This window comes from Pinus tabuliformis, chromosome J (assembly GCF_031772625.1).
Source record: "Pinus tabuliformis cultivar Carrire ecotype Pingquan chromosome J, CPIR1, whole genome shotgun sequence".
Classification (NCBI taxonomy): domain Eukaryota; kingdom Viridiplantae; phylum Streptophyta; class Pinopsida; order Pinales; family Pinaceae; genus Pinus; species Pinus tabuliformis.
This window is the reverse complement of record NC_142295.1, coordinates 542638725-542655391: the sequence shown is the minus strand read 5'-3', so window position 1 is coordinate 542655391 and position 16667 is coordinate 542638725. Positions and strand designations below refer to the sequence as shown.

The following is a 16667-nucleotide window of genomic DNA, read 5'->3' as shown; positions in this document are numbered from 1 at the left end:
CTATTATATGAGGGGAATGGTCCCCTTGTAAGATTTCCTTCGGTACATCTTGGACATGTACCTTCATGCTCTTCTTTGAATTCAAGCATCCCTGTCACCATCTGTCTCACATTGGGTAGGGCCTTACAATGAAGATGGGCAGACCTCCGGTGCCATTGAAGAGATGTGTCACACGACATGGTCCCCAATGGACTTCCTGCAACTTGATACAAAGTGCCAACCTTGAACCCAAGAGTAAAAGCATCTTTAAAATTCCTTTTTCAAACATGTACCTTTCCATCGATGAATGCCACCTTGTAACCTTTGTCTTCCATTGCCGAAATGGACACCAGGTTCTTCTTGAGATCAGGTACATAAATAACTTCTTGTAAATGAATCGAGTTACCCTGATCCAATTGAAGAGTAACATTCCCTACACCCTTTACGGGATAGGTGGCATCGTCTCCAAGAATAATCTTCAAGTTTGTTTCCTTCTCTATCAGATTAGAGAGCGCTTCCTTGAATCCGGTGAAGTGCCTTGAAGCATCACTATCAATAAGCCAATTTCCCAAAGAGTCCGGAGCTGAGGTAGAGGAGAGGGCCAATATAAGATAATATTCCTTTTGCTTATCATAAACAACATTTGATTCTTCATACCTAGAGTTCCTTGCTTTCTTGGAGGGTCAACCATTTCCTTGATGTCTTGCATTCCTTTTTCCTTTGCCATTGTACCTTTCATTCCTTTGATTGAAGTTGCCCTTGGAATGATTGTGATCATCATCATGTGATGTGTCCCTTCTATTTGGACACTCCCTTGCATAGTGGCCAAAATTATTGCAAGCAAAGCATCTGCCTTTCCTTCCACCCTTAGATCCGGGCTTTCCATTGAAATGACCTTTAGACCCTGCATTATTTCTCCTTTTGGCTTGAGTGGAGAAAGTAGTAGGGTTGCCTCTATTAGAAGGCATTTCTTGCTCCACCATCCTGGTTTCTTCTTGAATGCATTTGGACATCAATTCTTCAAACCCTGGAATTCGATCAATATTAAGAATGGTGGTTCTAAATATATACCACTCGGGAGGGAGTCCTCCAAGGGTAGTGGTAGTTAGTTTCCTGTCAGGAATGAATTCTCCAATGGATAGAAGATCATTCTTGATCTTAGTGATCCTTAAGAAGTAGGAGTGAATATCCTTGTCTTTGCCCTTCTTAATGTCCTTCAACTTATTTTTGAGGAACAAAATTTGATTTGCATCACTAACCTTGAACATGCTTACCAATCTGTCATAGATCTCCTTGGAGGTGTTTAGATTAGAGATATAAGCCACCAGATGCCTGTCGATGGAATCTCTGATAATCTTCTTTTTGACTTCACGCTTGGCGTACTTATTCTTTGTAGCAGCCGGAGCATTTGATCGAGGCTCATGGATTTTACCCTTCACGTAATCCAACACTTCTTGCTCTTCCAATGTCAGATCTAGAGACATCTTCCATTCGTGATAGTCAGACTTTTCACGGAGTTTGTCTTTAGCCGGAAAGTGGGATGAGGAACCCATTGAGCCTTTGACCTTGTCCAACTGTCTTTAGTGGTTGCTCTTTCACTCTTGCTTGGGCTTTGTCTTCACCTCAACTCCAATACCATGTTAATTTTAGTTATGTTCTATGCTTAGAGCAATTTACTTCAATTTTTCATATTAGCCCAATGACAATATTCAGATTAGCAATCACATCAGCATGATAGTAAAGAGCAGATAGAACATATATATAAACAACAGAAGACAAGCCAAGACAAGAGGACACAAGATGTGGCACCAACCAGGGACAAACTATAATGTGAGAAACCCTTGATCAATTCTTCTTATATTCTTCAATAGTTCAGCAAAGAGAGAGATAGTACAAATACATTTGAAGTCAATACTTGACTTGCCAAAATAGGAGATCAGACATCAGAGATCTTCACCATGAAGATGACACAATGAGGTTGTAAATCTGATGATGAGGATTGAAGATATGCAACAGATGATAGGCCTAGAACAACTCAACCAATTACCCCAAAATACTGAATCTTTCCTTTCATAAGACTCTCCTTTCTTTGCTGCTTCACTGATCATGTCAAGGCTGCTCATCTGGCAACTTGTATATGTTGTAAGGACTGATGCATATCTTGGAAAACTTGATTACTGGTTAGGACACAAACTCAGTGTGCTACAACACCCTAAACACCTCCACAGTCCACCTATATACAGTGGCTAACCTTCATACAATCCACCCAACCACACGGTGCCTTATAAGGCTACTATCTTTTTGACACAACACCTAGAGACCTTCAACCGCTGGCTATGGTCTGCGGCCTAGCCCAATAGTGGACTATAGCTATAGTCCCTCGAACAATGATCCAAACAACCCTTAAGCAGTAGCCCCTAGCTTCTTTGAGCGGATTCTCCTGTCTAGCATACCGAGTTCAAGAACAACTTGAACATACCCAAACAAGTCTTGAAATGGCCACGCTGTCACCTACAACAATGTAGCATTATGACACCGGCTAGGTGATTGTAACAAGGTCTCTTTGAGCTGCATATAAGGGTCTAATTACTGCGAAGTTGGAGTCACTCACTAGCTGTGTATGAGGGCTTAATAGACTATAGATTTAGTCTTTCACAAGCTGCTGGTTAGGGCCTCTTCAACTGCGGCTCAAATCACCTTCTTTAGCACTGTGGCTAGGGCAGCATTAGTCCTACTTTGGCAGCAGATTAGGGCATGGCTTGACCCTCCTTTCTCTGCGGCCAGATTACTCCTTATAGGACTGTGGCTAGGGCAACATTACTTGGGCAGCGTATAAGTCTCCTTTATGACTGTAATTAGGGCTCTTTAGGTCAGCGTATAAGAGCTTTTCCCTTAGCTGTGTATAGGCCTCCTTTACTGTGGCTAGGTCTCCCTCTAGGATAAAGAATTAGGCCTTCTTTGATCTGCGTCTAGGGCTTCATCATCTTGACCTCTCTTGCCACCAAAACCCAAAACAAGTGGAGAGAGATCATGAGTGAAGTAAGTGTAAAATGACTTGAAGACCTCTTCTATTTATAATAAAACGTTGAGGACAAGTGGGGGTAATTTGGTTGCTAGCCGACCTTGACGAATTGTCACATAACACAAATAAATTCATTATCTCCATGAATACATGTCAGAATCGGATGATCTTTAAATCAATCCTACACCTCTCGATGAGAGGTATCCAATAAAAATATCAGCTGCCATAAATAAGATGACCCACATGGAGTTTGGCCCTAGTTGCCAATTTTAACAATCCTTCATGCAGAAAAGAAGGATATCAACTCTAGATTGGTGGAGTTGAAATAGTCATGGAAGGTCTCTGGATGAAAAGTGATGTCTAATGGTTGGATAGATAGGAAGGGTAGGACCCTTCTAAATTTCTTGGTACATTGTCCTAAAGGTACCATGTTTATTAAATCGGTGAATGCATCAACAAATATAAAAGATGCAACATTGATATGTGAGTTGTTAGATGGGTTCGTTTAGGATATTGGTGTGCAAAATGTGGTGCAAATCATAATAGATAATGCAACTAATTATGTGGTTGCTAGCACGATGCTTATGGACAGTCACCGTTCATTGTTCTGGACTCCATGTGCAACACATTGTATCGATTTGAGGCTTGAGGATATGGGGAAACTCTCCTTTATCAAGGAGGTGATTGATATGGCTACGAGCGTCCCCAAGTTCATATATAACCATGCTTTTGTTCTTAGCCTCATGAGAAGATGCACCAGAAACAGGTAGTTGCGACGTCCTGCAATCACACGTCTTGTCACCAACTTCATTACTATTCAATCTTTGCTTCAATGTTAATTTGAGTAGAAGCAAATGTTTGTTTCTGATGAGTGGCGTGATTGTAGATACAGCAGGAGAAAGGATAGGAGAGCCATTGCAAAATTGGTGTACACTGACAAACTTTGGCAAGGAGTAGAAGTGTGCTCAGTTAGTGAACCTATAGTAAAGGTTCTGAGATTGGTAGATTGGGATAAGCCTGCAGTGGCTTATTTGTATGAGACCATGGATAGGGCCAAAGAGACCATTCGTGCTTATTATGCAGACACGGGTTCTGCTGGGTTTAATAGATAGATGGTGTTATGGGATGTGATTGATAGTCGGTGGACAGAGATGCTTCATTGACCCGTTCATGCAACAACAATTTTCCTCAACCTCACATTTTCCTACAAATGCAACTTTGATTTTGAATGTGAGGTGATGGAAGGGCTCCATATCTATATTCATAGGATGGTACATGATCCCAAGCTTTGCAGCAAAATCAATCGCGAGATAGAGATGTATTAGGACAGTGTTGGACTTTTTGGCTTTGATGATGCTATTCGTGAAAGAACCATCTTCATGCCATTAAGTGACAAGTCACGACTCATTAGAATTTAATAATTTAAAATTCTAGATTTTTAAAATTCAATTATGTTTTATCTGAAAGTTCAATTATGTTTTAACTTCTATTTATTTTGTTGTAGATGTTTGGTGGCAAAGCTATGGTGCAAGGGCACCAAATTTGCAGAAATTGGCCATCAGAATCCCAAGTAAGACTTGTAGCGCTTCGGAGTGTGAGCGCAATTGGAGTGTATTTGAGAAAATACACTCAAAGAAGCGCAACAAGTTATAACTTTGAACTTCAACTAAGCAATTACATTTGTTGTAATTTATGATCCTCAAGTGTCAAGATTCATTAAATTTTTTGACACTCTTACAGGTCGGAGTTCTCACCTTGATGACTTGGTCTATGTCAATTACAATCTCTGACTACGGGTGAAGCAAATAGAGAAACCACTGGATGTGGATGCCATTTCTTTAGACAATATTGATGTATTGTCTAAATGGAGGGTGGAGATTGAAGTGCCCATCATGGAGGAGTCACTTGCATGGTTAGAGGAGGAACCATTAGTACAGGGGTAGTAAGGGGGGCAGGACTTGAGGGAGGAGCAACAATAGGAGGATGAGGAGGACGGCAATGTGGGAGCATCAACACCATCTTCTACAAATATTGGAGAGCATAGTTTCGTAACCAGTTGTCATCATTCGATGTTAGGTGTAGGGCCAGGGCCTTCTACTACTAGGGGCAGGCCTGGAAAATTGCCCATTATCTTTTCCTGTAAAAGGGGGAGAGGGCACTGATCTCAGATAGCTAGCTGCTAGTTTTGTTTGTTTTGCTACATATAACTCATGATGATGAGATGCATTTATATATGTGATATTATTTTGTATTCGTTCTCCACATTCGAGTCCTTGATTGGACAATTAGCATGGATCAGTAGGACTTGGTATTGCCTTTGATGTATCACTTTTATTTGACATCCACTACATCATATATATCAGGGCTTTTCTCATATTTATGTGCCAATGTGTTTATTTCATGTTGTTGTTGCTTTATATGTTTAAAAATTTGAAAAAAATGAATATCTTTTGCATTTTTTAATGATTGTCGCGGTTTGCTGATTTTTGTCAAATTTTTCACCGATGTAGCCGAAAATTTGTTTCCAGGATCCTCGTCGATTTTTGCTGATGTCGACTTTTTCAACACTGGTTGGAACTGTGACCCTTGGCATGAACTACAGGACCATCTTCTGGCCTGGACTACTCAGAGATATCTGCAGTAGTAGCATGGCTACTGTCTGCCATGCATGGTTTGAGGCAAATAGGGCGTTTTCTTTTGGTTTTGGGGGGCAGGGGTGGGTGGATGGTTTATATAACTAGATTTTAGGGTTTAGGGGTTGGAGAGGGTAGAATTGGGTTTTTTTAATTCATTTTTTGATTTTATGGGTGAAAACTTGACTTTCCTAGAATGCAGACAAATTTCATGGATTGGAAACACTTTATTCGCAGTCACTATGAAAAAACAATTTACATGGCTGAATTTCATAGAACAGGTTCACTAAAAATGGTACTGGATTCCTATTGAAACTCAATTTTTAAAACTGCCACCTAATGGCACATTTCTAGCTGATTCAACTAGGTGTTACCTACCTAACTCCTAGTGACACATCTCTAACTAAATATGCCACTTTTGTGGGCAATTTTATTACATAACAAGTGTCCTAAGGCCTAGACTGAAAACTGTTTACTATAAACCCAGGAAATGGTTATTTCTAACAATATAGACAATTATTATATTCCTGTGATGTTATTTGAACAGTCCCGACTTCAGAATTTGTTAAATGTAGTCACAAAGAGGAAGCTGTTGAGGGATTCAAATTTTATGACAAATTGATGTTGATGTTTGTAGTTCGTGCAAGACTCAAGTGCTTCTGCACAGGCCTAAGTATCTAAGTGTGCAGAAGTTGCCTAATAGACCCTTAACCTTAGCAATTGTTTTAGTGATTAAAAGAATTTATTTTTATAAGATAAATTGACTTAATCTAATTTGCATTGGTGAATTAGATGAATCTCAGTCGTTGATCTCAAGTGAGGTGAGATCTAATCTCAGCTGTCAATCACTTTGGAGATTATGGTTGTGGAATTGGTAAACAACTCAAGGTTATAAAAGGAAGGCTAGGCCAATGTAGAAGACACATTGAGTGAGCACAAGACATTAAGAGAACGGAACCTCAGTGTTTGGGTGGAGAAGGACTTCCATTCAAGTGTGCCGTGTTTGAGGAAGGTGCAATGGGCAGCAAGGGAGATCCAGATCAGCCAAACAGATCGAAGGACAAATCTAGGATTTGATCAGCTGGATTAGATACAGGTTCTTGTTGCATGTTTTCCTCGGTGGGCCATCGTCCTAGGAAGGGAGCCATTGTATGTTTTGAGTTATTTAAATGAAAAATTGATTTTGAAGGGCAAAAGTCTGTGTGCATGTGATTGTGAGGTTGATATTTAATTTGGTTCTCCTGATTATTTTGTTGATGTTAAAACCAGTGTTATGAAATCCCGATAAAATCCCCATATTGCGAGTTTTTCAACTAGATGATTTTTTCAACCTATCTTTTTAATTTTGCCGAGTTTTTGCCAATTTTTTTGATTTTCTCCCAACTTTTATGACTTTTTCAATTTTTGGACCCTTGCCGATTTATTCTCAATTCCAACTTTTGCAACATTGGTTGAAACTCTAGCCATGTTATTATTTAGTAGATTTGCATAATTTGCTAGAAGTAATTAATTAGGCGCTAGGATTAAGGAAATTAACAACTAGATGACTATGTATGAGCTTGAAAGTAACTCAAACGATGCTACTGATGTCACTCATGGCAAAATATGCCTATTTATGAAAAAAATCTTGCCTAGTTTCTAAAAGTCAACACCCACAATCAAGGTTGTCAGGGTTTGTGGATGTCATTTCCAAATTAGGATTCACGGGGTTTCCAGGGGTGCAATAGACACACACATTTTTTCTTCCAAGGAAAACCTTGTGGGGAAACCCCCAGTTATTTCCCTGCATTTTACAGATGGTGCCCAATGTAAACCTGTTACCACTGATTACGACACTTGACATTGTAGGAACATTGAGTGAGGCATGCAATAGACAGCCAGCCTGGAGGAATCAACCCCAACACCTCCTACATGAAACTCGAAGTACTCAACCTCTTGAGCTAGCCCAATGGGCTATAAAGCATATTTTATATATTACTTAGTCAAGAACATTAAATATATGCAGATATTATATAATTGGCATACACAATTAGGATTATGTGTGTTATTATCTAATGATATGACAAGAACATTATATATATGCGGATATTATATAATTGGTATATACAATTAGTACTATATGTGATATTATCTAATGATATAATTTATATTGTTGAAATGGAAAAAGTATGCTAACTATATATTGTATATGCATGGATAGTGCACGATAGGAATGTTGCTTCAAAAGCTGCATAAGCGTCCTTGTTAAAATTCTGTGCTGTTTTTGAGGTCAAATGAAATCAATTTAGTTTAGAGTGGGGTTGGGTTTTTAGATCTTTCTTTCTGAGAGGGAGTGCCATTCTGTAAAACCTTTGATGATCTTAAGAGTGTTCCCTGGAATGCATCTTTAAATGGAAGGTGTGTCTTGGTTCATCTAGGAGAACACTGTCCATGCACCTCATGCATGGATGGCATCTTTGAGTATCCATGAATTTAGCCGGGGATAGAAATCATGTAGTCTGGGGCATGCTTCGCCCTGTAGGGGGGTTTGGAAACACCTCTCCATAGATTGCATCCTTTTAGAATGAGAGGGTGCCAATCCAATATGAAGAAATATATCTTAAATAGTTGCTAAAGCTAAAACTAATGTCTATATGGTCTTTAAGTAACTTATTATTAATACAATTATGAAGGAAAATATGTGAAACTCAGACTTGATTTTTTAGTTCACTTGCCACAATTTATAGTTTGGTGAAATAAATCGTAATATTTTCTTACATCTTTGGATATACTAGACGTAGGTTGATATGATGACTTTGTAAAAGGAAGTGGTTCCAATCATCTAAAAGCAAGTTCTTGGTTGTTGTTGTTCTTTGCGGTAAGTTGGAAGTTTGGTGAAATAAATTGTAATATTTTCTTACATCTTTGGATATACTAGACGTAGGTTGATATAATGACTTTGTAAAAGGAAGTGGTTCCAATCATCCACAAGCAAGTTTTTAGTTGTTGTTGTTCTTTATGGTAAGCTGGCAGCTAAAGTAGTTATTGAGTGTTCTGGAGTCCCATCGATTACTAGTATTGTTATCGCTTGAGATAAATAACAAGCACAAACATTTCTAGCGGCATGCTTCTTATAATGGTAGTTTCTAACATATTTTATGCTTATCATCATTTTTGTAAGCCTTGTGAGGAAATGGAAATTTTAATTGTTTTTAATATAGTTTTTTTCTTTTAGTAGTACAGTAGAAAGTATGCTTGAGATTAGACTGATTGCTTTAGAATAACTTATTTCTTTGTCAAAGAAAACCTTTTGATCATGCAGGAAAAAGGGACCAAACGGCTATAGTTTTCTTTTCAATATATGCTTAATGGTACAAAGATAGCCTTGTAATTCATGTTGAAAGTGCTTGTTCTGATATATGCTTAATAAGAAAATTTTCTGGGTCTTGTTTATAAATAGTTGTTGGAGGAAGATCCTGCATTGAAGAAATTCAAGTCGCACAAGAATAGTATTCGGCGAATGCAGAGAGCTAGAGACATTCTCACAATAGTTGTTATCAGTGGTATGCACCCATTTATTTACTTTTGCTCAACTTTGTTATGATAATACCTTTTGAAGTCATGCTTAACTATTAACCTTCTATTTGTCAATGTCTGTCAGCATTGGAAATGAGATTTGGAGATAGTAAATTTTAATGGATCTCATCTCATCTTATTGGTTCATTAAAATTATAAGATTTTTTTCCCAACATCTCCTAGTTCCCTCTATGTGAAAGATCTCATGACAGCACTTTGCCTATCAGTGGTCTTGTTATTCTTTTGCCTATTCTGTTTGCATTATGATAATAGTTGTTTTTATCCTTTTTTGTACTTGGCCTCCAATCAAAATATAAAACAAAACATCTCATTGCAAAAGTGGGATTGAAGTGCATTCTCAAAATTTATGTTTTGTTGGGACAAGATAGCTTGTTAGGAACATGTTTAGAGGTGGAAAGCAAGCATCTTTTGTACCGAATTCACTGTAGGTTTAGTCTTTTTGGTCTGATGTGTTTGTGCGTATTTAATACATATTTGTTGTTTGGTTTGTCTTATTTACTTTAGTTTGTTACGTTTTTTCTAATATTATTTTTGAACATGTGTATGTATGTGATACATAGTGGAAAAAGTCTCGATAAAATTGCAATATCATCGGGAACTTGCGATTTTTTCAACTTGCCGATGTTATTGGCAGTGTTTTTCATGTTTTTTTTTCAAAAAAGAAATACTCGGGATTTAATCGTAAAACTCGGAATAAAATTGGGAGTCGATACAAAAACTCGTGAGTGAGGTGCAGGGCCATGTATAAGTTAGGAAAAGGCCGATTTTCCACTCATTTTGCACAACCTTGTGATTCATGCCTGTGGAGAGAGGTGTTTGTCACTGCCTAAGAGGAGGATATTGACCAGTTTTGTGAGGTGGAGTAGCTGCACGGGAGAGAGAGGTAGAGGAGGAGGAGAAGGTGACACAATCTAGGATGGGCAACAACAGAGGACAAAGGTGACCTCCTATTTTTGCTTCTCAAGAACGACAGAGTCCATTTGTAGCCCCAGGGGCAAGGCCTTCTTCCGCTAGAAGAAAAGGATAAGTTGCACGAAATGCTGAAACGTTTCGGAGTTTCCTAAATGGGTACGTTTAGAAACGTCAGCCGAAACGCCGAAACGTTTTGGAGTTTCCGAAACGGGTACATTTAGAAACATCACATCCCAGAAATGGGAACGTCAGCTGAAACGCTGGCTGAAACGTCCTATATATATATATATATATATATATAAGTGAGTAACACATTAGCTTGCAAGTAAAAAGGGAATAAGACCCATACATGACAATTTAGAAGGAAAACCAAGTCTATATTAACTCTCATAAATGATTACATGATGGTCAAGTTTCGGGTACGGGTATGGCCCGAAACGCTGAGTTCCTATAAGTTTCGTGCAAAACATAGAAAAGCAAAGCCATTCCCTATTCTCGGAAAAGGGGCAGAGGAACTCAATGATTGACTAGTTTGTGACATGTAAATGACTCATGATGATGATATACATTATTATATTTTTTGTTGATATTTTGACCCTTGAGACTTAGTCAGGACTCGGGATTCAAGACTTGATTCACTGTTTATTGTGATGTAGCACTAGACTTCTTGTACATCTTGTATGTTAGCTTTCTTTTCATATTTATGTGGCAATGCATTTATTTGATGTTGTGGATACTTTAGGTGCTAATTTATAAAAAAAATGAATACTTTTGTACTTTTTAAATTTTGCGGATTTTTTCAAAAATATCCCGACTTTAACGACTTTTTCAATTTTCAGACCCTTGCTAATTTATTTCCAAGATCAAAATTTTCCACATTGATTTGATATTTCAATGTTTATGTTGGGTTTTGTTGGCATTTATTTTGAACGACTTATAATTGGGATTAAAGAATGCTCCTAGATAAGGTAACATAGTGGAAGTAATGATGTAAACATGCATATTTGGGAATAGTAACTGGGGTTTGCATGAATAATTCTTGCTATGTGTGACTTTCAAAATTTGGTGTTAGATTTGAAAAAGTTGATGTCTTAGTTATTTTTGGCAAAAAATTGCACACCTGTGACAACTTTAGTAGAAGCTCTAAAAAGTTGTTTGTTTAGTTACTGCTTCTGTTGCTACTTAAATATTTTCTTCTAAATAATGTAATGGGTGATTCTCAACTTGAAAGTGTCATTTATCGAATTTGTATATTATTTTTCTTGTTACGAGGGTAAGATAATATTTTCCAAACGGTTATCATGCATAACATTAAAAAAAACAAAATTGTTATTCTCCTTGTATATTCTTTTTACGAGGAGGTTTTTGTTATTGCCTGCCTGTTACCCACCACCAGTAGGTGACTCCTATAGGAGAATTTTTCTCCTAGATTTGTCTTCAACCAACAGCTAGCAGCTCCTTGCAGCCACCAAATAGCTCGATGTGCCACCATTCTCCACCACCTGAGCCAACCATGATGTGCTCTTGCCCATCTGTTATGATCGTCTATTTGAAGGTGGGCCTTCCAATCCCGAAGGTATGGCCCTTCATTATGTAATTGGGTGTTTATGCTTGGTTTTCTTGGACACATTTCGACATGGATTAGTGGGGGGATTTGGCGGTAAGAATGGGCTTCGTCTGTACTCTTGTTACCTTGTCCCATTTTTTCCCCATTTGGGTCCACATTTGCCCATCGGGTCCACAAGGAATTAGCCTCCCCCTCCCCTTCTCCACACTTTGGGTTCGGCCTAGAACGACGCCCCGGAGGTTGATGCAACTAAAAAGGAAGTTAAAAGCATAATCTGGTCACTTACAACATGAAATGTACCACAAAATGCAAAAGATGGCTGGTACATAAGAATTTAGCGCATGGGAAAAAGCTAAACATGAGCTCTACCCCCTTATCATTATGGCCATCACCCTGGTTCTTAGGGCCCCTATGTGTGCCCCGTACATCAGTAAGGAACCCATGATTGTCCCAACCCCTGGTGGGCGATGAACTACCCAACCTTAAGGGGGTAATTACTACTTTATCATACACATCATGCTCTCATCCTTTAGAGCCCCGAGCTATTAAAGGAAGATAAATCAATAAAAGGCAAAAAGGCATATGAAGGAGGGTGAAAAAAATAAAGGCCGAGGTAACTTATGTACCATGATTGCCCCCTCCTACATCTATACACCCACTGTGTGCGCTTCCATCATTATAGCTACCCTTGTACCATGTCATGTGGCTTGGAGCCTTCCCTGTTGCCCCGCTCTGTTCCACCATCATTTCACATGACACCTACCATTTGACAGATGTACTATGCACCGGTTGCTCACTTAGAGGTTGAAACCACTTAATAGGGTCCTTTATTAACTCGTCTTGTTGAGCAAGGAAACACTGCCACTATGAAGTGTCCACTTTTGCCCCTAGTTTACAAGCCTATTTACTCTATTGCACTAATGAATTGTTTTACTGGAAGGTGAGGAGATGCATTGGATCTTATACAAGATTGTAGGTGGGTCTCCATTTGGACTTGGTATTCCTATACGGGGTTTGAGCCCTCTAGAGGTTCATAATGGGACTTGTAGGGTGAGTGTTGAGAGCCATGGGCCTCCTCCGCTACAGAGCATTGATTGCCATGCCATGGGCTTCTTCAACAACATATATTGCTTGTTCATGCCCCAACCATACAAAGATGATGATGCACTTGGACCACGTTGCCTAGCCGGCCACACACTTGTACCTGACAATTGGATACTGATCCAGGGCCCAAATGGGGTGTTGTCTCATTCAGAGAGACATGGGAGGGCATGTGTCATCATTCTAGACCTTGTTGATGGAGCATCGACATGCTTGACCCAGTTGGAGACCCATGAGACCATTGATTGTGCCCCACAGCCACTTGGGAGCACCATAGATGTTTTGCTTGAAAACCAAAGGTCCACCCCCTTGGTTATCATTTGGAGAGCCCTCCTCTTCATCATGGCACATGGAGGACTTATCGTGGCATTCCAACGATCCTTTGCACCATTATTTTATCATTTTGGCCTCATTAGGAAGGCTTATTTTATGATTTTTGAGCTATTTGGTGGGTTTGTCACCAAAGTTATTGTTATTTTGCTCATTAGAATATTATTAGGGGCTCAATTAGCACAGTTAGGCTAAATCAAACTTCTAAAGGCTGATATAAATAAAAGAGAGCCTCATTTGTATTGGATCATCATCACATTCTTGGATTAGGTCTTCTTGAGTAATTCACATTTCTTCTTGGATGGTTATTGGAGTCTCTTTACGCAATTCGATATCTTTGAAGGCTAGTTCAATTTTCTTCTTGGAGCCATTGTCTTGTCATTGGATTGGATACACCTCTTGTTATCTTGCAAGTGAATTTTGCTTATGAATAATGTCTAACTTGTGGAAATTATGCGACTAGCTATTGTCTTTATGCCCTAATTATCGAATATCATTGTTGAAGATTGTTAGATTGGAAATTTGTGCATGTTACTCATTAATAACAAGTAGAAGAATGTTCGTAGTGGATTGAAATCCCTTTTCTTCCATGAAAGTCCATTGACCTTGGATGGGTAATTGTTGAAAGATTGGTGTTAGGGCATCATTTTTTAGGAATGAATTAGTCCAAATTTCGAATCATAAAGACTCCATAGCCTAAGTGGAAGGCACTAGTCTGAGAAAATTTCGGTGACCACCCTTCTTCCTTTATCTCTTCCTCCTCCCAAAGTTTTGGCCTTTCACTTGGACGACCATGCTAGGGCATCATGCGAAATCTCTTAGGGAGTTGATCTTGCAATTCCGCTTGGACCAACTTTTGCGTTGTTGTCTCTCCTAGAGATCCTCAAAGTTTCATGTGATATCAATAGTTCGTTTGTGAGATAAATCCAACCCTAGCTCGAACATTGGAAGTCAATCTTGGACGTCATAGTGAAAGGTTTCTTGAGCGTTGCCTCTTATTAAAGTCTGATCATCTTCAATCCTTTTCTTTGTCCTAACTTGATCTAGGGTTCTCCTTGGAGGTTTCCCTTTCATGATAAATACTAAAGCCTTAGGTCTTGTGTGGACCCAACCTAGGTCTTTCAATTTTAGCAACACATTCTTGGAGGCAATTGTTATTTTGCACATTAGAATATTATTAGGGGCTCAATTAGCCCAGTTAAGCTAAATCGAACTTCTAAATGCTGATATAAATAAAAGAGAGCCTCATTTGTATTTGATCATCACATTCTTGGATTAGGTCTTCTTGAGTAATTCACATTTCTTCTTGGATGGTTATTGGAGACTCTTTACGCATTTCAATATCTTTGGAGGCTAGTTCGATTTTCTTCTTGGAGCCATTGTCTTGTCATTGGATTGGATACACCTCTTATTATTTTGCAAGTGAATTTTGCTTGTGAATAATGTCTAACCTGTGGAAATTATGCAACGAGCTATTGTCTTTCTGCCCTAATTATTGAATATCATTGTTGAAGATTGTTAGATTGCAAATTTGTGCATGTTACTCATTGATAACAAGTAGAAGAATGTTCCTAGTGGATTTAAATCTCTTTTCTTCCATGAAAGTCCATTGATCTTGGATGTGTAATTGTTGAAAGATTGGTGTTAGGGCATCATTTTTCAATCTCCTTGAGGAACGAATTAGTCCAAATTTCGAATCATAAAGACTCCATAGCTCAAGGGGAAGGCACTAGTCTGAGAAAATTTCGGTGACTGCCCTTCTTCCTTTATCTCTTCCTCCTCCCAAAATTTTGGCCTTTCACTTGGACGACCATGCTAGGGCGTCACACAAAATCTCTTAGGGAGCTGATCTTGCAATTCCGTTTGGACCAACTTATGTGCTGTTGTCTCTCCTAGAGATCCTCAAAGTTTCACGTGATTTCATTAGTTCGTTTGTGAGATAAAGCCAGCCCCAGCTCGAACATAGGAAGCCAATCTTGGACGTCATAGTGAAAGGTTTCTTGAGGGTTGTCTCTTATTAAAGCCTGATCATCTTCAGACTTCAACCCTTTCTTTGTCCTAACTTGATCTAGGGTTCTCCTTGGAGGTTTCCCTTTCATGATAAATACTAAAGCCTTAGGTCTTGTGTGGACCCAACCTAGGTCTTCAATTTTAGCAACACATTCTTGGAGGCAATTGTTATTTTGCACATTAGAATATTATTAGGGGATCAATTTGCCCAGTTAGGCTAAATCGAACTTCTAAAGGCTGATATAAATAAAAGAGAGCCTCATTTGTATTGGATCATCATCACATTCTTGGATTAGGTCCTCTTGAGTAATTCACATTTCTTCTTAGATGGTTATTGGAGACTCTTTATGCATTTTGATATCTTTGGAGGCTAGTTCGATTTTCTTCTTGGAGCCATTGTCTTCTCATTGGATTGGATACACCTCTTGTTATCTTGCAAGTGAATTTTGCTTTTGAATAATGTCTAACCTGTGGAAATTATGCAACTAGCTATTGTCTTTATGACCTAATTATTGAATATCATTGTTGAAGATTGTTAGATTGCAAATTTGTGCATGTTACTCATTGATAACAAGTAGAAGAATGTTCCTAGTGGATTGTAATCTCTTTTCTTCCATGAAAGTCCATTGATCTTGGATGGGTTATTGTTGAAAGATTGGTGTTAGGGCATCATTTTTCAACCTCCTTGAGGAACAAATTAGTCCAAATTTTGAATCATAAAGATTCCATATCCCAAGTGGAAGGCACTAGTCTGAGAAAATTTCGTGACCACCCTTCTTCCTTTATCTCTTCCTCCTCCCAAAATTTTGGCCTTTCACTTGGACGACCATGCTAGGGCATCATGCGAAATTCCTTAGGGAGTTGATCTTTCAATTCCGCTTGGACCAACTTCTACGCTGTTGTCTCTCCTAGAGATCCTCAAATTTTCACGTGATTTCAATAGTAATTTGTGAGATAAAGCCAGCCCTAGCTCGAACATTGGAAGCCAATCTTGGACGTCATAGTGAAAGGTTTCTTGAGGGTTGTCTCTTATTAAAGCGTGATCATCTTCAACCCTTTTCTTTGTCCTAACTTGATCTAGGGTTCTCCTTGGAGGTTTCCCTTTCATGATAAATACTAAAGCCTTAGGTCTTGTGTGGACCCAACCTAGGTCTTTCAATTTTAGCAAAACATTCTTGGAGGCAATTGCTCATTTACGAGAGCTTATTGAGAGTTCCTATTTCCACTCCGGGTATCTTGACTTTATGTATACCTACCCTTATTGTAACATCATAAATCCCTAGATCTTGATTCCTACCTTTTAGGTCTTTCTTGGAGAGCCATTAAGCTTCATTGAAGCAAGAGATCCTTATATTGAGCCTCTCCTTCTAATGGGCCTTGGAAATCACACCATACCTGCCCATTGATCCTATGATCCTAGTGATTTCCATTATACTGAGACTCCTCCCATTGGTGAAAGTCCGTAAAGAGCAGGGGACATTCACTGAGGTGACAATGGGTCTTTGTCCCACTGTTGTCATTTGTTCTAGTAGTTGTC

The 16667-nt window shown here is 38.8% G+C and overlaps 1 protein-coding gene across 1 annotated transcript in view; it reads left to right on the top strand.

Annotated features, from left to right (window-relative positions):
• Positions 1 to 16667, top strand: part of LOC149228157 (succinate dehydrogenase subunit 7B, mitochondrial-like) — a 62212-nt gene that overhangs the window by 12321 nt on the left and 33224 nt on the right. The window contains exon 2 of the mRNA XM_089378062.1: positions 9074 to 9176. Coding sequence (XP_089234188.1) covers positions 9074 to 9176 — 103 coding nt within the window. The remainder of the gene's footprint in view (positions 1 to 9073; positions 9177 to 16667) is intronic.